Here is a 22733-nt window from a genome sequence, read left to right as displayed (position 1 = left end):
AAATACATCACTGGGATATATCTTTTTCATTAATAGCAATTTCACCCAGCTATATAGTCTTATTTTACATGGTAATTATATTCTTAATTTGATTTGGCCCTCACTGTTGCTCAGCAGTCCCATTATCCATCAGGTCCACCCCTTAGAAGCTCTTTCTGACCTCCTTCACCCTACCCCTCAAAACTTTTTCCTAACAGTACCAGAAGGTCATATTTATATAAGTTTACTAAGTATTTTCCTCATAGGAACTCTGTGAGCTCAGTAATACAAACATTAACCGTTGCCAAATTAAATAGTGCCTTGCATGTTGTTACTCCCTTGAACTCAGGTCTTCCTCCCCTCAAGACTCAGTGGGGGTCAGTTGAGGCAAACAAAGGTTCCCCCCCACCAAGCCTCAATGTGGGTCAATCAAGGCACACACAACATTCCAGCCTGTACATTCAACACAAGTGTTCCCCACCCACTGATTAGTGCCCACCTGCTTTATAGGGCAACAGACAAAGAAGGTAACAGCCCTCACAAGTTTACCTTATCTCACTGTTACATTCACTGCACAGTCACAGTGGATATTTACAATTTAAACACAAGTATTTGTATTATTTACCCTTATATAATGCTGTGCAAGCATGGTGGAGATGTTTACAAGTCATGGAGCCTGGGAAATAGAGTGATATAGCCATGAATCCTGGGAAACTAAACTAAGAAACAAATAACAAAAATCCACCTTACACACGAAAATCTACCTTACTTATACCCTCTCATTCCACAATTGGGAAAAGCAGGCTTAAAATGCAAAAATCTGGTAACTGTGAATGAGTTGCAGGCAAGACACAATCTATCATTAACAGAAGACAAGTATCAGCTCTGTTTCTGCTTTATTCCTTTTAGTGCCTAGAGGGTCCCCTGGGAACTAAGATTTGGGGAAAAGGTTGTCCCAAGAATTTTGAGTTGTTAAAAAAAAGACCCTATGACACCATATTAAAACTTGCTTTACTACTTTGACATTTTAAAAGATAAACAGGCTTATCCTATTTTGGTATCTTTCCTGAGGTTCCCCAAAAACAGAATTATGGGGTATTTTTATTATTTATTCTCATTATTCCCCTTTTTATCTGAGCTCTGAGAGGTTGAACTCTTGCCCCATAGTTATGAGGCAATTAACTATTTGAGGTGAGAATGGAACTCCAATCTCCTGATTTTAAGTTCATCCATCTCTCCAACCCACCAAATCTACAAAGCTTTATCAATTTTAAATTGAGTGAAAATATAATAAATCTAAAAATCAAATCAAAGCAATATTAGAAAATTTGAAAATCATTCCATGAAATTTAAAAATCTTGATAAAATCATGTAGTTTCCCATGGAACATGAAACTAATGGTGTCGTGTTAACCGTAGCAGGTTCACTTTAGCAACAGGAAACAGTAAAAAAAAGTATAGTAAATACTTTATTATGTTTTAATGGTGTAAAAAATTATAGACATGTGACTCGATTGTCACTAAATGCTACCTGGTATACAACAAACATGCTGGAAAATCACAGTCTATACGTATAAACTCTGTTTGTATTTTCTATGTAAAAAGCAACAAACATTTCCTTTTTTATCTTTGGATTGCCTACGATTTCTTCAATAGTCAGAACTCAGTAATGCCAACAGGTGCATAGGGATTGAACCAGAACTAACATCAACCATTCCTATTCACAGTAGACATTTGACCCTTCAGTGGAGGGCAGGGTAGCCATTGAGTAGGGGGAAAGGCAGCAGAATGAGGAAGGTAGGGACGGAAATTAAATTTCCCTGCAGAAGTGGGTCTGGGGTTAGCCCTGTTCGAACAGCGGACAAACAAAAGCCGTGCACTGAAGTATTTTTGTCTACAAATGCAGGTCACTCTGGCAGTGTGCCTTAAAACAGTTGTGCATAAAGGACTTTGGGTTCTTAGGGGAATTATCAATGAGGATAATTACTGTACATCACTTGGAGGGTTACAACGATAATAAAAAGAGCCCTCAGGGGATCCCATTTGAGTCACTGCTGGTGACTCCTTAGTTCGATGGAGGATGGACTTGGTGCCTGGCTATCTGGTTTTTGAGTCATAGAGATGGCCAAGCACATCTCAGCAATGGAAAACTAAATGTAGAATCTAGGGTGATGGTAAAGCAGCTCACCTCTCTCTTCCAAGTCCTCCAAGACTCCTACAAAGGGTTTGAAGTTAAAATGTTATCTCTAAAAAATTACCAGTAAAATAAAACTGCATTAATTTGATCCCAGAATTCATAATAATTTTAATTTTTCGGTGTAAAAAAGGTTTACTGAACCAGTTAGCAGAGGAAATAGGATAACAAAAGGAAGGTGTAGTCCCCTTAAGAAAATTATCTGTTTTCAAGCCATTGCACTAATTTGCATAATAACTAAATGCATAATAACCAACTCTAAATGTGCCAGATTCCATGAACTTATCTCTAAGGAAAGCAAAAGGCCACAAAATTTCTACTGGGTTACCTAGTGATGCTAGAGACAAAGTCAGTCCCAGCAAAAACTTGAAACAAGGCAAATGGTTGTCTTTTCTACCTTCTCTCTTTTTTACCATCCTTCATCCCCCTTCAAGCACCCTGTGCCCACATATTGTAATCTGCTGCCCAGTGCCCTGCATGGCATTATCTCTGTAGCAGCTCTGCTTTTCCAACCCTTTTTTTTTTTTTTGTGGACCAAGATACTGGTGTAACTGGAGAGGCTTAAGTTACATCCCACCCCCCAAATCCCCTAGCAACACCAGCCAGGGCTCTTGTGAGCTAAGAAGTTATGGATGAAGGATATCGGAGGCAGTTTTGTGTTACCTTTGCCCAAAGTTGGGTTGATCTGGGACTCCACTGTGGGTCTTTTGTACAAGGAATTATAAAAATCACTTCAAAGACTCTGGTAGTGAGTTCTTGAGACCCCCAGAGATCTTCCTTGCTCATTGTTTTTAATCTCCTTCCAGGGATATTTATCTTTCTGTGAACAGCTTTTTAAGTGCCCTGGGAACTGCTTTTATTTAGGAATAATTGAATATATACATAATAAACATATTAATATATCATAATATTGGAGGCAGCTAGGTGGTGAGTGGAGTCAGGAAAACTTGAGTTTAAACCCAGCTTCAGCTACTTTCTTGCTGTGTGACCCTGGGCAAGTCATTTAAATTCTGTTTACCTCAGTTTCCTTGTATGTAAGATGGAGATAACAATAGCACCTAACTCCCAGGGTTGTTATGAGGATAAAATGAAATAAAATCATACAGTGTTTAACCTAGTGACTAGGAAATCATAAGCAATAAATAAATATTAGTTATTTTTATTATCATTATCATCATCTTTATCATTTTATATATTTATTAAAAGGATATTGATTATTTGAACCCTAAGGGAAGAGATCCGTTACAAAAGGTTAGGGGCAACCTTTGTCTTTTAAAAGTTACCTTATTTCTTATGCTTTCAAAGCTTTGCCCTCTGCTGGCTGTCCATGATAGAAAACAATCGGATAAACTAATTGGAATTAGAATTAATGACAGATGAATGTCAACTCCAATGCTATGTTGGTGCTTAATTGTTTTAGTTGCAACCAACTCTTTGTGACCCCATTTAGGGTTTTCTTGGCAAAGATACTGGAGTGGTTTGTTATTTTCTTTTCCAACTCATTTTGCAGATGTGGAATCGGGGCAAATAAGGTTAAGTGACTTGCCCAGGGTCACACAGCTAATAAGTGGTCTGAGGTTGGATTTGAACTCAGGAAGATGAATGTTCCTGATTCCAAGCGCAGTACTCTATCTACTGCCACACCTCTTTCAAGGCTATATTGTCCAGTGAATACCTTAGGTTACCCCTGGGAGGAAGCACGTCATTCAGCAAAGTTGGCTTTCACTTTGGGGAAAAGTTGATCCACAATACAATTAGTTCTCATACTATTTGTTGATATTATTCCTCACCCAACCCTACTATATGCTCTCCCATCTTATACTGAAGCTTTGAGACTATGGTTTCTCAGTCCTAACCTGTTGAACTACATCTGGGTAAAGTGTAAGCTTCAAATACTTAAGTCCCCTGAGCAGGCACAATCTCTCAGTTCTCCCCAGCGACCATCAAATTTGACACTAGCGTCACCCCCCAGCTCCAAGGCAAGAGACAGGTGCTGTTTGACTATCTCTCTTCTCTCTATTTCCTTGTTTTTGCAAGTGATGATCTCTCCTGGGATGTATGGGGGTGTTATGGGCCACATGTGAGATATTATTTTCAGAGAGGAGAGTGCATTATTGTGTCAATATTTTTTTTAAGTCCCTTTTAACAATGGTCAAGTTCTCTCATCTTGCTTTTATGACTTTTTAAAAATTTTCTAAATCTACTTTCTGCTTTACAATCTAAAAGTCCTACTTACCTGCCCACCACTTTGTTCAGGATGTTAATGGGGACCATAGATAGGGAACATTGCATATATTGTCCATTTTTTTATGTCAATTTTTTCTTCCTCTTTTTTTCTTTTTTCCTTTAAAAAAATGATTACTCTCAAAAAGGGAGGGAAAGGGATACAGGAGGAAATTAGGTGATGCAGAAATAAAAGATAGCAATAAAATTTACTTTTAAAAAAAGTTCTTATTAGGATCTCAAAATATAACCATTCAATACTAATAGCTTATCTTTATATTTTCATCTTAAAATATAATTGAAATCTTTAAAAAATTATAAATAATATTATAAACAATGGAGGGTGTCTTGTGGTGAAGGTCAAAAGGAAAAGGGATTCCTGATAGATAGTGAGTTCTTTCTGTTCGTAGCTCAGCCCCAGAACCTTACAGAGTTTCCTCAGAGAAAGCCATGAGTAAACAAAAGAGATCAGCTTAACAATCCACACTGGAAAGACTAAATGTTAGTCAGACTGTGGCATACATTTAGAAAGAGGGCCATTACACAAACATATTCATACATATCCCTGGGATAGATGCAGGTAGAAAAATAAGCTGAGACCAGAACTGAATTGGAGGGAGAGCATGAGTCTAGAAAGTCAGACAGGATGGTGTGCTTTGGAGGCCATGCCACACAAGGAATGCTGGAAGGAACCTAGGGAAGAAAAGCTTTGGTGAAGATATATCTTCATGTATTTGAAGTGTCCATGTGAAAGAAGGATTTGACTTGTTCTCCTTGGTCCAAGAAGGTAAAAGTGGGAATGGTATATTGAAGAAGCAGAGATGCAAATGTTGACTTACTGGTGCTGCTGTGAAGTTTTTTTTTCATTCATGTCCAACTCTCCATGACCCTATTTGTAGTTTTCTTGGGAAGGATACTAGAGTGGTTTGCCATTTCCTTCTCCTGCTCATTTTACAGATGAGGAAACCGAGGAAAACAGAGTTAAGTGACTTGCCTAGGGTCATACAACTAAGAAGTGTCTGAGGCCAGATTTTAATTCAGGAAGATGAGTTTCTGGTTCCAAGCCAGTTGGTTCCAAGCCCAGTGTCCTGTCTACCATGCCACCTAGCTGCCTCTACTTTGCTTACTACAAATGCCCTAACACTTAGAGCTGTCCAGCTAGGGAGCAGACTGCTTCATGAGTGGTTCTCCTTTAGTGGAAGCATTCAGGCAGGCTCTGGGTTACTTACCACTCATCAGGGATATTATAGAGAGGATTCCCAAGTAAGAAAACTACCTCCACCAATGCAAATTGGCAGCTTCTCTACAACCTAGAGTCTTCAGAGACCTGAGCAATGAAGTCCGGTCCAAGATTATAGAACCACTGTGTATTAGAGGTAGAACTCAAATCCAAGTCTTCCTAGCTTCCAGGCCAGCTTTCTTTAGAAACCTTAAATGAATACATAAATGTGAGAAGTTAACCCACAGGGATGCAGTCTCTAATGACAGATTTTTCAGGTTTCTAGGAGGATTTTTGAAATAAGGTGGCTTCTTAAGTACCCCCCTAATTGTATAGCACAAGCCCTCAGCCAACAATAAAATTTTATTACTTTTCTTTCTAAACATTATGCAATTCAGAATTTTCATTAGTTCATATAGATCTTCCTTCTTGCCTCCTTTTACCCCCTTCACTTTCCCTCCCACCACCCTCCCCATCTCCCACACCCCCCCTCCCCCAATCTACCTCCACATACACAGGAAGCTCTAATAAGTCCAGATTTGTAAGATGTGAGACTTTTTATCTTTATTCCTATGAGAGTCATTTTTATAATCTGACATGAAAATAGGAAGCAAGAGTTCCAAATCTCAGCATTGTTGCTTGAATGCACTCAGTCAAGCCATTTACTCTCTGGGTCTCAGTTTCCTCATCTTTAAAGTGAAAAAAAAATATACATATATATATATATAATATACACCCTAGGTTTGTTGTGAGACCCAGAGGAGATCATGAAAGTGAGAGTGCTTTGTAACTGTATAGATTCTATGACTGTAAAATATTTGTTATGGTCATTATTAGTGATTTACAACAGCACCCTCCTATTAACCTAAGGTTTACAATCCATGTAATACTTCTATAGCTATGACTTCATGTAGGTTGACTGATCTTATAATTATACAAAAGAAAAAAGTGCTTTAAAATGAGGCCCTAATGAGCCAATACTGCATTAATAAAAATAAAAATAATGTTTATTGCCCCTAGCTTATATCTCTGAGGTAATAGAAAGGTGAAAAAAATAGAAATATTTCAAGGCCATTAACAATGCCTCTAGCCTGTAACCATAACACCAAACATAGCAGAGAAGAGTGAAATCCTTCATCTGCTGGATCAAACTGATAAACCTTTGCATTTTTCGTGTTTATATTTATTACCAAAAGCAATCATCTTAGTGACGGTTGAATAAGTCCACATGAACCTGTTGGGTTTGAACACAACTCTCCAACTTTTCTTTTAAAAGAGCAAATTACTTTCTATCATTCTCCTTTGAGGCACCCTCTCTATTTTGATATTTTCCTGTAGCATGATGACTTTTAGGAGAAATAGATTTCAATATCTCAAGCTAGCTCGATATTCTCCCCATTTTGTTGGCTTTCTCTTTCAGTAGTAAGAGTTTCCCTGGCATTCACATTGACCCAAAGCAGGATCCAACTTAAAAAGGCATTCATTTCCATTCACTTGAGAAGTAACTGTATAGATTCTATAGTTTTCTTCTCTCAAATAAATTCGGTGCTTCCAAAAGAGATCCCAGTGAAGAACTCATCACGCATACGCTTTAGAATAGGCAAAGGATCTTAGAGATCATCTAGTATCCAACCCCCTAATTTACCAGATGAGGAAAATGACGCTTCATATGAGAAGCAGAGCAGAAAGCACACTCAGCCCCAAGCCAAGAGACCTGGACTTTAGTCTTGAATCTGCCATTAACTCTGACTTTGGACAAATTACTTCCCTTTTCTCGGTTTCAGTTTCTTCAACTGGAAAGGGAGGCGTATTGGCACCAGGAGATCTAGAAGGTCCCATCCACTGCTAACACGATCCTGGAAAGCTATGACTAAGGCCCAGTCATGCAACATGTGCCAGATGTGGACCAGATACAGCCCAACCCATCTGGCCACCTAAGATTTTTAACCATTAAAACATCAGGGAGTTTTCTAATTAGTGAACACAAAGGAATTGTAGTGCCTGGCACATAGTAAGTACTTCATGTTAGCTATTATTGTTACTATTATTTAATTACTGAGCAAATAGCCCATTATTGGAAAAAAAATAGTTTGTCCCTGAACTGTCCACTAAGCCAGCATTCCTCACAGTCCCCTTCTCACCAGTGTGGGCAGGATCAAGCAGATCCGTTGATTGCCATATTTTTTTTTTATCTACCCTGAAATCTGCCCAGCCCACTCAAAACTTATTCTTTGCTTAGAGTTGGGTGGAGTTTACTTTATTTTAGGATTTCTGTATTATGGCTCACTAAGGTTCCTTCCCACTCTAACAGTCTAGAAGACTTTGTGGACACCTCAATCCTTTATTGATCTGTGATCTCCCACCCACCTTCTCTCATAATGTGTGACTCCTACATCTTCATGCAAATCCTCTACTGCAGCTTCACACAACCTGCTAGAAGCCTTCTTCTAGATTAGAGGTTCTTTATCTTCTTGGTCACAAGCCCCTTTGATGGTCTGGTGAAACTTAGGAATCATGTTTTTAAATTCCAAAATAAATTGCATAGGATTGCCAAGGAAAACAAACATTTTGAAATATAACGAGTAAAATATTTTTTAAATTCATGGACCCCAAGTTAAGAGCCCCTGTTTCTAGTTCTTTTGATATCATGTGTTTCTAGCAGAATACACAAGTTGTTTATCCATCATCCCTCACACATGATCATCCCATCTCTTTTTTCCAGTTACGCATCTGAACTACTTCATACTGCTTCTCCTATACAATTACATTAAAGCCTCTAAATGCCTACCATATTATAGTTTCCTATTACTCTTTGGATCAACCACAACTTCATTTCATCAGACATTAATATTTCCACGATTTATAGCTGGCTTATATTCCCACAAGAATATCAGTGTTAAAAAGAAACAGACATTTGCTTCAGAGGGACACTTGGGCTCATTTAAAACATTTTACAATTTACCAAAGGTACATTAGACTACTCTTTTTCTCAAATTCAACTCTGGGCCCATTCAAATCTGGGTTCCAGCTGCATTATCCATCTATAATCCATGTGTTGATGGGCCAGTTCTATAGACTGTCCACACAAATGCATGTCACACAGTCTCGCCCTTGAAATATGGTCAAGGTTTCCTTTGGTTCTGGAGAACATTTCAGGGGGTTTGTGAGGTCAAAACTATTTTCATAATAATAAGATATTTTAATGTTTAATAAGAGAAATAGTAATAGCTATAACCTGCTATAAAAGATTCCTGGGGAATCCCCATTTTTAAAGAGTTAAAGGGGTCCTGAGGTCAAAAAATTTGAAAACTGCTGGTCTGAACATTAGCTGTTCCTCATCCCCTTAGTTTCCCCTATGTGGATAGTTAGACCAAAATCTTTGGAGTAATTATGGATCTCATCTAGGAGGCTCCTAAATATTTTGGGACTTGAAGAAATCAGCATCTGGAGGATATCATCATCTCTAGGGACTCCCTCTTCCTTTTGGACTCTATCATAGAAATCCTCCATGACAGTGGCAAAAACATCTGACATGCTTACATCTCCTTATTTTATGCCTCACTTTATAATGGAAGGTCATCATCTCCATTGTTGTACTTCTTAAAATAATTTTGTATGATTTTCATTTGCATGGTTGAGACATTTCTGGAGAAGAGCCAATAAGATAGGGTTTCTTAACCTTTTACTTGTCATGAATTCCTTTGGCAGTAGAACAGTGCTTTTAAATGCATAAAGTAAAATAGAATTATGAAAGAAACAAATTATACTGAGATATTTATATTTTCATAAAAACATGTTTACTGAACTCAGATTAGGAACCCTAGCTCTAAGGCAACATTTTGCTCTCCTTAATCAAATGCTTTTTTAAAATGTATATAATCACAGACAAATCTTGCATTCTCTGCATCCTCAAGGAGCCAAAAACAAAAAAATGCGACTCCTTGATAATGTTGAGGCATTTGTTCTAAAGCATATGATTCAAGTCAACAGGGAGACCTCATGCAGGTTCTCTCCAAACCCTGGTGGAACTGGGAAGTGGGCACAAATCACCACATTTCCCATTGCACAGAGCATCCGTGTACTTGTCTTCCACCCCCCTGTAACCCTCTCCTTTCTTTTTCTTAAATTAACTTATTTTTAGTTTTCAACATTCACTTCCATAAGATTTTGAGTTTTAAATTTGCTCCCCAAGATGGCATGCAATCTGACATAGGCTCTACTTATACATTCATATCCTCTTCCTTCTTTTTATGTCACTTAACTGTATTCTGCCTTGTACTTGGGGACTTGTTTTCTCTCCAACTAAATAGGAAGGTCTTTGAGGATTATAAGGTCATGGAACTTGAACGACAGGACTAAATTGTATTCAGCTTTCTGTATCTCACATCAGAAGCAACATGGTGTAGCGGATAGACAGACAGCTGGCCTCAGAGTTGGGACCATGGAGTCCTACGTCTAACCAAGTTCATTAAACTCTTAGTGTTCTGGGCACTTCTCTAAGGCAATAGTACTCCAACTTTCTGGTCTCAAGACGTCTCTACATTCTTAAAAATTGTTGAGGAGCCCAAACAGCTTTTTTTTTATGTGAATTATCTCTATTAATATTTACTGTATTAGAAATTAAAACATCCTAGTATTATTATTAAGTAACCTTGATCTTCTGTAACTCCTGAAAGGGTCTCAGGATCCCAGAGTGTCCCCAGACTACATTCTAAGAATCACTGCTCCAACATTATAAGTTGCCAAGAAGGTGCCAACCACCATTATTAGAGGAAGCACCACACTGGGTATTCACAAGACCATTGGTATCCCAGGATGCTGTCATCCTGCCAAAGCTTAGATAAATTATAAAGTAGGATCCTGGGCAATGGTTCTCCTCTCAGATGGCCCTCCATCTTCATTATTCTTGAAGTGTCAGCTCAAGTGAAAGTTAGCTCTTCCTAAACTGCTTCTCTTTCTCATGACAGTTTTCCCCAAAGGAAAATAAAGAGCACAACCATTGTACTCAGTGAATCTCTGCCTCCCAAGGGCAGAAAGGAGGGAGTGAAGAGAATTCATATGAATCCTGGCTCTGCCCCTTACTAGCTGAGTAACCTCGAACCATTTTCTTTGCTTCTTTGAACCTCAGTTTATTTCACGTAGGGAATAGTAATACTTGTGTTGCCTATCTGACAGAGTTGTTCTAGGCATTGTGTGAAGTAAGCTATTTAAAGGACTGTTATATAAATATTAGTTAGTATTATTATTGTCCAATTGTTTGTTATTTAGTCATTTTCAGTCCTGTCCAACTCTTCATTAACCCTTTTGAGAGTTTCTTGGCCAAGATACTGGAGTGGTTTGCTATTTCCTTCTCCAGCTCATTTGACAGATGAGGAAACTGAGACAAACAAAGTGAAGTGACTTGCCTAGGGTCACACAGCTACTGCTTGAGGCCAGGGAACTGAGGAAGATGAGTCTTCCTTAGTCCAGGCCTGGTGCTCTTTCCACTACTCCACCTGACTGCCTACTGGCCACCCATAAATGAGTTTAACTTAAATATATAATTTATTTTGATTATATCTTTTGTCATTGGTATGTGAAAGGAAATGCATCTGACATCTTGGTATATTGTTTGCTTCCACAATGATTTCATATATAATTTCATATATAATTTCCTAATATACAGTTGCCTCCTCACCCACCCACCCCACCCCCCAAAAAACCTAATGCCATCCTTGGTAACATTAAGAGGCCCAAGTATGTAGAACATGGAAGATAATAGTCCCTCTAAACTCTGACCTGGCCAGGCTGTATCTGCAATACAGTGTTAGGTTCTGGGCATGAATGAGGTAGAATGTGTATAGAAGAGGGTAATCAGGATAGTGAGAAGACTGCAGAACATGGGGATGCTTAACCTGGAAAAGAAAAGACTTGGGAGAGTCATGACAGCCATCTTCTAGTATTTGAAGGACTGCCATGTGGAAGAAGGATTCGCCTCTTTCTGCCTGACCCCAGAAGTTGCAACAGAGTCCTTTAGATTTGATATCAGTCCAAAAGCAGAATGGACTGCCACAGCAGATAGATAGGTTCCAAGGATGGATGACTGCAGGTGGATATTATAAAAGGGATGGGTTAGACTAGCTGGCTTCCAAGGTCCCTGGTTTAGTTCTTAGATTCTGTTATTTTATGTCCTTGTGGACCTCCATGATGATTTAATGGATTCTTCATCTCCTTCAGATCCAGTTAAAATTGAGGAATACGTCATTGACTATATAGTTATCTGTATGATTGCTGTATAATTGTGATCCCTTTTTGTATTGGAAATGGAAACCAGTAAGAGCTAAATGTTGAAGGGATAGACCTGATGATGATACCTTCTCCCCAGTAAGGTGTTTGGGTACATCACTTAGCTCACCTGTTCATCTATGTGGAAAGCAAGTGAGTGAGTAAAGACTATGAAAGAACTCCCTTAGAAGCAAAGCTTCTTTGTGCCAATTCATCCTGTTATTTTAAAAAATTTCTCGTATCAAACATACAGAGAGGCAGAGCCCAAATGCCTCTCCCCATAAGTTCTAATTTTGTCCATCGGTGAAGCAGGCAAGTCTCTGAAGTTTGCCTCCTGTCTCCAGGTCTCCTCTCTTCTGGAAGGTTAATCCCCTCCTCTTCTTTGGAGAGTTAGTTGCCCTCTGCCTCCTTACCCCCATCAGACATGGAAGCAGCTTGTAACCAGGTGATTTCTAATTGTTGTCCTTCCCACTCACTCATTTGTGGCCCCAACACAGTCTTTGAATTGTAAGCCTTTTATCACCAATGTGAGGCTTTGTTCTTTATGGAAGGAATCTCTGGCATCAGCCGGCTCTACCATAGGCCTAACTGCCCACAGTTCCTCTTCCTCCAGCAGCCCAGTATCCCACCCTTCTCCCCAGGCCCCATCTTTCCTGCTCAAGAACAAGTTGGACTTAATTTCCACCTCCTGTAATCTTTACCCAGCCTTTGTCCTTTTCTCTCTCTGTCCCAAGGCTTTCAGGATATTTTATCTCCTCAGGTACATGTGATAACTTAGGCCATTTAATGATTTTCTTTCTTTCCATAACCTTTCCTTCCTTTATCTGGCATTCTATAATGTTCTCCTATATATTCTTTTTTTCTTTCGGGTTATGAAGTTTCTGTCAAAAATATCACTGAAAACCATTGCTTCTGTTAACGCAGATGTTACTATAAAAGTAAGTTTGAAAAAAAGTGCAGTAGCCAGTTACCATGTCCCAAAATAAATTTGAACCTTTAGGAAAAAGAACTAAACTTTTGTTCACCATATTACAGTTTGGCAAGGTTTTTATGAAAATTTGAGTTTGTAGATTTACTAGGCCTGCTTTTACTACTTGCTAAAGATGTGTGTCTTGTCAGTCTGATTAGACAAAGCTAGGAAGAGTGAGGACTGATAGGTTTTATACTGATAAATACATTTGTAGACTCATCCAACAACTCCCATTCTGTTTGCCAAGAGTCTCCTACCGGGTGTCCACATCCTACATATTTTGAATCTATCTGCAAGGTTGGTATTACCTAAAATAAAGAACATTTTTGTTATCAAGTAAAAAGAATGAGGAAAACTAGATTTTATTCCTGGATGGACCCTGTTGTAACCTTCATTTAATCTCTGTGTGTTTTAATTCTTCCATCCGCAAATGAAGCACATAATTACTACTCCTCCCGGTGTCTCCAATATAATTTGAGGATAGCTAATTTAATATGCCACATGTGACGTTATACGAGACAGATTCTATAAAAATTTAAACTGTCACAACAGCCCAAACAGATGCTACCAATGCCTAACCTAGTCTCTTGGCCTTAGGTTGGGCCCTTTTGAAAGCCACAGTCAACTGTTTCTAATCTTTTCAGAGTAGCCCCACTAAACTTTTTTTCCCCTAATTTTGACTCTGAACTGTCCTCTCCCTGCCAAGAGTACAGTTTTATTTTTGTACGAGTGAATTAAAATAAGTTTTGTTGATAGGCCTTGAGATAACTAAGGCTACCCTGGTTTGTAGTAAAGCCAAAATTGCAAATTACTGTCCTAGATTTCTTATACTAAACTACATAATACCTACAAATGACCTAGCAGCAGTAGGTAACTGATGGACCGTCCACAAGAACCCAGCCTACCCACAAGAAGTCTTAAGCTCAAGGAGCTCAAAATGCATATACGATAATGATAATAAAAATGATTAGAAGATCAGCATAGGAACAGGAGAGAGAGCAAGTTAATTATTTTTTCCTATAGGACCCTCTTGCTTAAATGGTAACCAAGAGAAAATGTAAGACAAAAATATTCATGGGAGAAAAGTCCCCTAAACTCCATTTAAAGGAGATACTTTCCTATGCCTATGATTTAGTTGTGTGGAAGTAGCCAGAATTATATATTTCAGATAGTTTCTAGGAGCTCCCCACCCTACTGTCTTCTCATCCTCCAGTATCAGAGGCACCATAACAGGGCCCTGAGGTTAAAATACTAGAGCTGGCCTCCACAGCTAAAATCAGTTGTCTCAGAATAAAGCGTAGATCCAAGGACTTCTATGACATATGATCAATTTTTAAGAAAAATGGCTAATTGGTCAATGACAACACAACATTATGACAATTTTTAAAACTGCATCTCTCATTTAAAGTGTGTGCTGAAATGATAACTAAAGGATGACGTTTTTGGTGATGCCAAATATTAGAAAGTCATTTTCCCTCTTTTGTTTGAGAGGATATTGATACTACCCAGGCCAATGCAATGTACATGTAGGAAACGCATGAAAGTAGAAAGATTTCACCAACAGATTGTCAGATCTGATGACTTACACAGGAAACTAGAAAGAGAATTCGATGAGGAGATCAGAGTAGGCCAGGGGTGATACAGAGCTCCTAGCTCCATTGAGAAACATTGCGAAGAGGATATCCTGAGACCAGTACTGTAGCCCTTTTGGCAAAGAAGCAAGGTAGGGGGGTGGGGTGGGGGTTAGGGAGCAGTAGAGTGGTATGGGACTTCGAGGAAAAGATACCCTTGGGTTGTTTTTCTCTCAACCTGTTTCCTTCTATAGTTTAGAAGTTTCTCTAAGAATTTTTTGCTGATTACTTATAGCATAGGAGTGTAATGTTTTAACGCGGGAAAATGTTTGACCTTTGGTACAGCTTCTTACCCAATTTCTCTTTTGTTGTTGTCATGACAGACGAACCAAACTCCTGGGGTTCTCCCTCTGCCACCTCCACAGGTCTGCCGGAAGTAGTGGCTTCCCTTGAAGACATAATCTCACCATTATCTTCATCGCATCTAGCCCCACCCTCTGACCCTTCCCACCAGATAAGCCCAGACCCAACATGGGATATCAAAAGGGAACAAGATGTTAGAAAACCAAAGGAGCTTTCAGCTAACGGCCAGAAGAAGAAAAGATTAGGGGAGCAAAGGGAAAGATCAGCCAGTCCTAAGAAGGTTGATAGGTCAAAGCAAGAAGAGACATCCAACCAAGGATTGTCTGAATGCAAATCTAAGAAAACCGAGGGTGGCAGGCCCCCCTTGGAGAGCAAAGTGATTGGACAGATCACTGTCACCGAAGTGGGAGCAGGGGAGACGATGTACGCTGGAACCAATGATGAACAACGTGGGAGGCCCAAGGCCACTGACACAAACAGAGGTGGATCTCTTGGGAGGAAAGAGGATCTCAGAGCTTTGGGTCCAACCGAAAAGAAGGCCGCAGCAGCTCCTGATCACGGCCAGCTCGAATCACTCGGTGCTACAAAGGCATATGATAGCAATAGCTGCAGCCCGTACGCAAGGGACATGGACCACAGCCGGCGAGAGCCTGAGGGGAAACATAGCGAGTTCCCAAGGAAGGGACACTTCCATTCTAGTAGTGCTCGCAATACCACCACCACAACTCGGAAGGCAACTGTCTCACCAGGACCTTGGAAAATCCCTGGTTCTGACAAGTTACCTAGTGTACTGAAATCTGACACTTCAGCCATGAGCAGATAGGCGATGCAGCTGTTGCCCTCCATTTCACATCAACACAGAACATTCTTCTTGGGTTCTGTCTCACAATGTTTTAATTTATTTTCACTGTTACACATAGATCCATGAGACGTCAAAGCCTGGAAGCATCAACACGGAACCATATTCCACGAGGATATGCAGAGCATCCAATAAGTCTGAGCAGTATATAATCACCGTGGAGATTAAAAACTGATCCCAAAGTCCCCCATGCCATTTCAGGGACTTGGGCAGCTCTGGAAGAACCAAAATATCCTGAAGTACAATTGGAGAAAGACAGTGCAGTGTAGCTTTAGTACTTTTCCCCCGCTGCATGAAGGATTTGGGTGTCATTACAAACTTTATATCAAGAAACTGGACAAGCAATCACAAACTGGAATATCGCCTTAAAAATCAAACTGCACGGAGCAAGCTGAAACTAAGAAAAAGATTATATCTTTTAACTGAGCTAAAAGTGTTGTAAATAAATTGTTCTCAACGTATCTAGACAGGGGTTAAAGGGTTTCTTTGAAACATTCAGAACTGTGCACCCATGACATATTTCCATGGTACACACTTTGGGATAGTCCACACCTGATACTAGCAGCCTCATTCACCGTGGGCTTCAGGATGACTAGGAAATTGAGTAAATTAATTGGTGTGATGCCATTTTTACTGCCATTTTGTGAACAAATCCTATTTCTGTACATTTAGGGGAAGGGGAACAGAAGGGGAACCAAGTCATGTTTCAGAAAATTATGTCCTGGAAAACAATTTGCCACAAGTTAGAATTTGGTGACTTAGCTCACAGATTAGAACTGGTTGTTGTCTGAAGTGTAAATTTTACATCCATAGGACAGAAACTAAAGATTATCAAGAGTGGAGAAGCTGCAGTTTCTTACAAAAAAAGGCTTTCCTATCCTCTCTTAGTAGCAGAGACAGATATCTTTCTTACTAGCGGTGCTATAGGTCTCTCTTTTTTATTACCTTCTGTTAGGCCATCTTTCTATTTCTTCTAATTTACTTTGAAAGAGCAGATGTTTGTGAAATAGTCCAGCTTACATTATTGCAGTATTCCAAGTATAAAAAACCATCGTTATGACCAATTTGTTTTCACTAAAAGATATTTTATCATTTCTTTCTGCCTCTAAACTTACTTCTTTTCCTTTTGTTTCTTTTGGATATACTTCTGTCTCAAACCTTTAGTCAAGTCTACATTTTTTTCAAGCATGTCTAGACCCTTGCACTACTCTTCACGGAAGACTGATTTCCTAGCAAGATTCTTAAAACACCATTTTCTGCCTTGATTTTTTTTGTAATTAAAAAAAAAAGTAACAACTGATAAATTTGCCATGGATAATCACTTTGTGAATACATGTGTGAGAAGTCAACATGGAGGCTTCTAAAAGCACCAAAAAAGCCCTTTCTTTTTAATGTGCTCTGCTCAAAAGAGGCTTCAATCCATTGTAAGTTACTTTAATGGCATCATTTCCATTAGTGCCAAGCTTTATAGGAGTTCAGATGCAAATAAGCCACACTTCCTTAACATCCACAAATCTGCAGTCTAAGAAGTACCCGTAGGGAGATCAGTTTCATCAGGCTGAGTCAAAAGACGGTGGCCTCACTTGATTGATTCTTTGGCATGTGTTCCTCTATCTGTGTATGTCTCTCTCTCTCTCTCTCTTTGTCTCTCACTATATGTCTCTCGCTGTCTTTCACTATATATCTCTCCCTCTGTGTCCTCTGTCTTTCTTTTTCTCTCTCCCCCCTTTTCTTCTCCCTCCTCTTTGCCTTTCTACTCTCGGCCTCCATCCCTCATTCTTTCTCTGCTTCTTACTCTCTTTTTCTCTTTTCCTCTGTCCCAGGCACTGCATTATCTTAACCTACCATAGTTTAATTTTCATCTAACATGGGGTTGGGTTCTTTGATGGAAAGAGATGGTGGTTGAAAGTCTCAAATGAAGGATTTTGCAGCTTTCAAACCAATTTTCAAAAAAAAAAAAAAAAAACAAAGGCAAAGAAACTCCATTCATCATAAACAAAAGCACAAACACATGTAGTGGTTTATACAATTTTGGTTTAACTTCAATTAGTCTTTCTCCCCTGGACTAGAAATCCAATATAGTTTGCCATTCATTTATTGGATCTGGTTTTGGACAATGCTTCTGTAGTGTAGCTGCACGTCCCAGTACTGTATTCTCTGACCTTTATTTTCCATGTGTTAAAAGAAATGAAAAACAACCTGAGATTACGCTTGCATAAACTCTAATTTGCACAGTTCACAGCTACTACTTGTGCAGCAATTGCTTTATGCGGCTGTAATCGATAACCTGTGAAGACAGCACATGATCTAAACCCCATTCCAAATAATATTTCTGTGTAGTGTTAGCTGTGAATTTACCCTGTACAGCTGTATCTCTATATAAATATAATTCCATGTATTAATAGTCACAGAAAGGCTGTAAGTGAGCAACTATTTTTATGAAACGCACCACTATGGATAAATTAACTTTTACAGAAATCTTGTTTACTGTATGATATTCTAAAACACTGTCAAATAAAATATATATCCAAAATCCTTTTTCCCAACTGCATATGCTGTGTGTTGATTTAGGAAACTTGATTACTAAAATATAAGCCCTCTGAGTTTATGGGTATAAAATATGTACTCTCAATGCACCAAACAGAATTCATCTGAGACTTGAACCTAAAAGGGGCAACATAAAATCAGTAAATATACGCTTTTTTTAAAAAAAAGAAATCTAAACAGACTGAACAAGTTTTCCCATGGCTGACATCATGTGACTAGTGCCTAGAAATTCACTTTATTATTGATCTCTTGCCAATATATTTCCCCATTCTTTTGACCTGGTCTATCTGATGCTCTATCCCAAGATGTTAACATAGAAGATAATTATAGCACTGCCTCATTTAGCACCAATATAGATGAAAATTAATGGTTCATGGGCTTTGGCAATTTTCATGTGACTGCTTTGTTCAAAGTCCTATACTATGATCATTGGAGGGGGAGGAGGGGGTGGGGGCCCAGTCCTGGGACATAAATCTGTGGAGGTAAACCCTCTCTCTCCACATAGATTGGCAATTCATTTGGAACCTACAGTGGTAGAGAGTTTTGGAGGGGGCACCAAGAGCTTAGGTGATTTGCCAGTCTGTGGTAATTGTAGTTAGGATATGCCAGGATCAGGATTTTATACCAGGTCTTCCTGACTCCAAACCTGATTGCCTTCTATCTACTATATCCTATTGCCTCTCACTTGGAACATAGATTTGGAGCCTAAAGAGACATTATATATCTTCTACTCTAATCCCCTTATTTTACAGATGAGGAAACTGAGAACAAAAGAAAGGGGGAAGAGAGAACTGGACACAGTATGCCAGAATAAAATCTCTCCCCAGAGCAGTACTGAGACTGAACCCCTATTTCTTCCCACAGTATCATCAGTCATCCTAAGGGGTATCTTAATATTCTCAAATTTTAATTTGTTTTCCTTTTAAAATATCCATAGATATAGATATACATACATGTTGATCATATGGAGCACTTTATAGAGAGAGAAAAATGGGGGGAAGGTTTCAGAAATCAAACAAATATGACTTGCCTTCAAAAAGGTTGAAAATCATCTTCTAGGAAGCCCAGCCTTCTGCAAAAGCTCATTCACCTGTCAAAGAATGGACAGCATGAGGACCAGAAATCAGAAATGGGCAGCAACAGGGTGACATTTGTGATTACAGTGATCTGAAGACATCAGCTCTGACCACCAGGCAGTCAGTCTACTAAATCCTAAGCTGATCCTATATACCTTTGGGCACCAATCAAATATTCTTGCGCAGAAAATTGATATTGAATCAGTCTGCTCAGGTTTCAAGGATCTTGAGAAAAGCTTTAAGTCATTGGACTCATGCATCCATCACACTGCCCCTAGACACAGATACAGGCATCCATAATATGTACCACTACCTTATGTGTTCTTTGACATCTACAAAATTTCATACAGTCTTTTTATTTGATGGAACCTGAAAAGTTATTAGCATTCACCCACAAAAGCTTATGGAAGCCACCACTGAGAGCAATGGAATCCATTTATACCAAAGGTAGTAACATCTCTGTCTCTCTCAGTGTGTCTGTGTCTGTCTCTTCACCTATCTCTCCCATTTTGAGAATGAGTTTGTCTCCCATTTCTCAAAATTCCTCTGTGAAGTATAGGATCCAAACACAAAACCAACTCCTTCTCTTAAATGATTTACTTTTTAAAAATATTGTCTTCTCCCAAAAGACATTCCACTATGAGATTCCATTCTCTTATTGACTCATGTACCTACATAAAATCCAATTCAAAAAGGCCTTATTCTGTGCCAGCTACTAGTGCTGTGACAAAAGAAAAAAAAGAGTTCCCCAACCTCAAGGAAATCTCATATGATGACTTTAGTGTGATGGACAAAAGGGTATGGGAAAAAGGGAAACCCTCTTGCTGACCCTTTAATATAGTCAAGGTATCACCCTCATGATGTCACTGGTCCTCAACAAGGATGAACAAGAAAAATAAGAATCTGTCACTGTGTGGCAACTAGTGTGAAGACTAGTCGAGAATTTTGTTGTTCTTAGCTTGTGATTTTGTCTAGCTTGAAACTCCGTATATTGATATGAGTGCCTTATATGCCATGTATAGTCTTTTAAAGCTGTATGGAGTACAGAGGGGTTAAATGACTCACCCATGATCACACAGCTAGTACCCATCTGAGACAAGACTTAAACTCAGGTCTTCTTGGCTCAGTACTTGCTGGCTCTAGCGGGAAAGATCAGAGGGGAATTTGTTTCAAGGCCAGCAATTAGACTTGGAAAGAAGTGGAAGTTTATTCCTCTGGAAACTAAAGAACTGGGGCAGATTCAGGGGACTCCTCTTAATTCCAGGTGTTTTTAGAAAAGACATGAGGCAATTTATCCTTCTGATCCCAATGAGGTTATTAAAGCAACCTGCTGATTGTCTGCTAAAAAACATTGCAAAGGTACCTGCTGCCAAACTTTGGTTCTAGACTTTCAGGGCATTTGCTTCCTTGGAGTCTTTTTTATTTGATGGACTTTTTGATGACAAACAATTTAGCAAACGGAGAAGTTCGTGGAAAAAAAAAAAACACCTGAAAGCTGAGGGGTGGGGGTAGTTTGTTTCCATTATTATTAAAAATTAACCAGGTTCTCAGATGACCTGACCATTGCCACTGTGTTGTCAATTAACAAATAAGCATTTATTAAGTGCCTACTACGTGCCAGCCAAGTGCTGAGGATGCAAAAACAAGCAAAAGACAGTCCCTGCCTCAAGGACCTTATAATCTAACAGGGAAGACAACATGTAGATGAATACATACAAAGGAAGTTAGATACAGGATAAATAGGAAGTAATTAATAGAGGGAAGACACTAGAATTAAGAGGGATTGAGGAAGGTTTCCAGAAAAAGAAGGGATTTTTATCTCATTGCCCAAAATACTCGATCTTGATTCCATCAAGAATTGAAATGAGGTAAAGTGGAATCCACAGGCACAGCGGATAGATCACTAGGATTGGAGCCAGGAGGACCTGAGTTCAAATTTGACCTCAAATACTTACTAGCTGAATGACCCAGGGCTAGTCACTTTACCTTGTTTGCCTTAGTTCCTGATCTGTCACATGAGTTGGAGAAGGAAATGACCACATATTCCAGTATCTTTGCCAAGAAAATCCCAAATGGGGTCACGAAGAGTGAGACACAACTGAAAAAATGACTCAACAGTGACAAAGTGGAATCGGGTGAGATTCCTACAAGGTAAAAGCCATAATGACCCTTCTCACCTTCATGGGGGTTTGGGGTAAGGGGGGTCTGCTTTCATCAGTACCACCTATGTACTACCTGTGCTTCCCCAGCCACACCAGAAAAAGAGTAGCCACAGGCCAGAACTGACCTAGATTCAGCATCCTCCTGACTGAGAAGGACCAGGGGAAGCTCCGCGCTCACCCCAACACCCACAGGTGAGAGTGAAGTTCACACAGTCCTGGCTCAGTGGTCCTAGAGGGGGAGAAGGATTGCCCCTTATTGTCTTCTGCCACTTTCAGACTCCATCCTTACCACCATAACTCAGCAATCTCACCTCCTTTGAAGGTCAGAGTTATCAAAATTTTCCACCCAATCCAGACCACAATGGCTATTGTAAACCAGCCCCCAGATCATTCTCCATCCTTTCTCAAAGAGTTTAGCACCTGATTCATGATCTTCCTCTCCTTCCCAACTTCTGCCCTTATACCCCTTGAAGTTAAAATCAACATATGGTACTCCTTCAAATTCCCTAATCTTCCAGTTCCTTAGTCTCTTAAAACCCATGACTTACTCTCTTACTTCAACCACCCGTAGAAATGTTTAGATGCTGAATCTCACTCCTACCTTCTACTTTCTTAGTTGAAAACTCTAATACTATGTTATCTGATCATAAACTCCCATCATTCAATTCTCCTCCATTCTTCTTATCCCTCCTAAACCCAGTTTTTGCCCTCATTAATTCCAATACTTTCTTATTTCAATACTTCTCCATTCTCTGCCTTTGCTCTCCCATGTTGACCCTATAATTGGCCAGTTCAACCATACCCTGCCTTCCACTATTTTTTTACCTCCTTATTCTGTTGCTGCTCACATCTTGCCAATTCCCAGTATTTGTTACTCCTTTCATGGGCCTCCCTTGCTCTCACTCATTGTGAGCTGCTGCTAAAGTGAACTAGTGGAAGCCTTGATTGATGTTATCCAATTTCAACTGGACCCTTGTTGAAGTAATATAAGCCTTTTATTCCTCCCTTATTCTATCTCACTTCCCACAAAAGCTTTTCAAAACCTACTCACCTCAAGCCTCCCACACTTCCCCTTCCCTCTCTCTCAGCTAGAGATTCATACTCTTACTTCACTGAGGCAGTTTGACATGAGTTCCCTGTTCCATACTATTCATCTCAAGACCCCTTGACATTTTCTTCTATTCATCCCTCCATTCCCTCAGTCTCTGAAAAAGAGGTAACTTCTCTTTGCCAAGAATAATTCCTCTACCTTTGATCTCATCCCTTTCCATCTTCTCCAATACATGAGGCCATCCATAATTCCTTCC

At 39.4% G+C, this 22733-nt stretch overlaps 1 protein-coding gene across 9 annotated transcripts in view; it reads left to right on the top strand.

Annotated features, from left to right (window-relative positions):
• MAGI2 (membrane associated guanylate kinase, WW and PDZ domain containing 2) overlaps positions 1 to 18192 on the top strand; it is a 1687880-nt gene extending 1669688 nt beyond the window's left edge. For all 9 annotated transcript variants that reach the window (XM_072653189.1, XM_072653194.1, XM_072653195.1 and 6 more), the window contains one exon: positions 14803 to 18192. In XM_072653189.1, the coding sequence (XP_072509290.1) occupies positions 14803 to 15605 (803 nt within the window). In that variant the 3' untranslated portion in view covers positions 15606 to 18192. The remainder of the gene's footprint in view (positions 1 to 14802) is intronic.
• Positions 18193 to 22733: the final 4541 nt, after the last annotated feature.

This window comes from Notamacropus eugenii, chromosome 3, assembly GCF_028372415.1.
Source record: "Notamacropus eugenii isolate mMacEug1 chromosome 3, mMacEug1.pri_v2, whole genome shotgun sequence".
Classification (NCBI taxonomy): Eukaryota; Metazoa; Chordata; class Mammalia; order Diprotodontia; family Macropodidae; genus Notamacropus; species Notamacropus eugenii.
The sequence above is the reverse complement of the archived record's forward strand: the minus strand, read 5'-3'. Positions and strand labels throughout refer to the sequence as shown.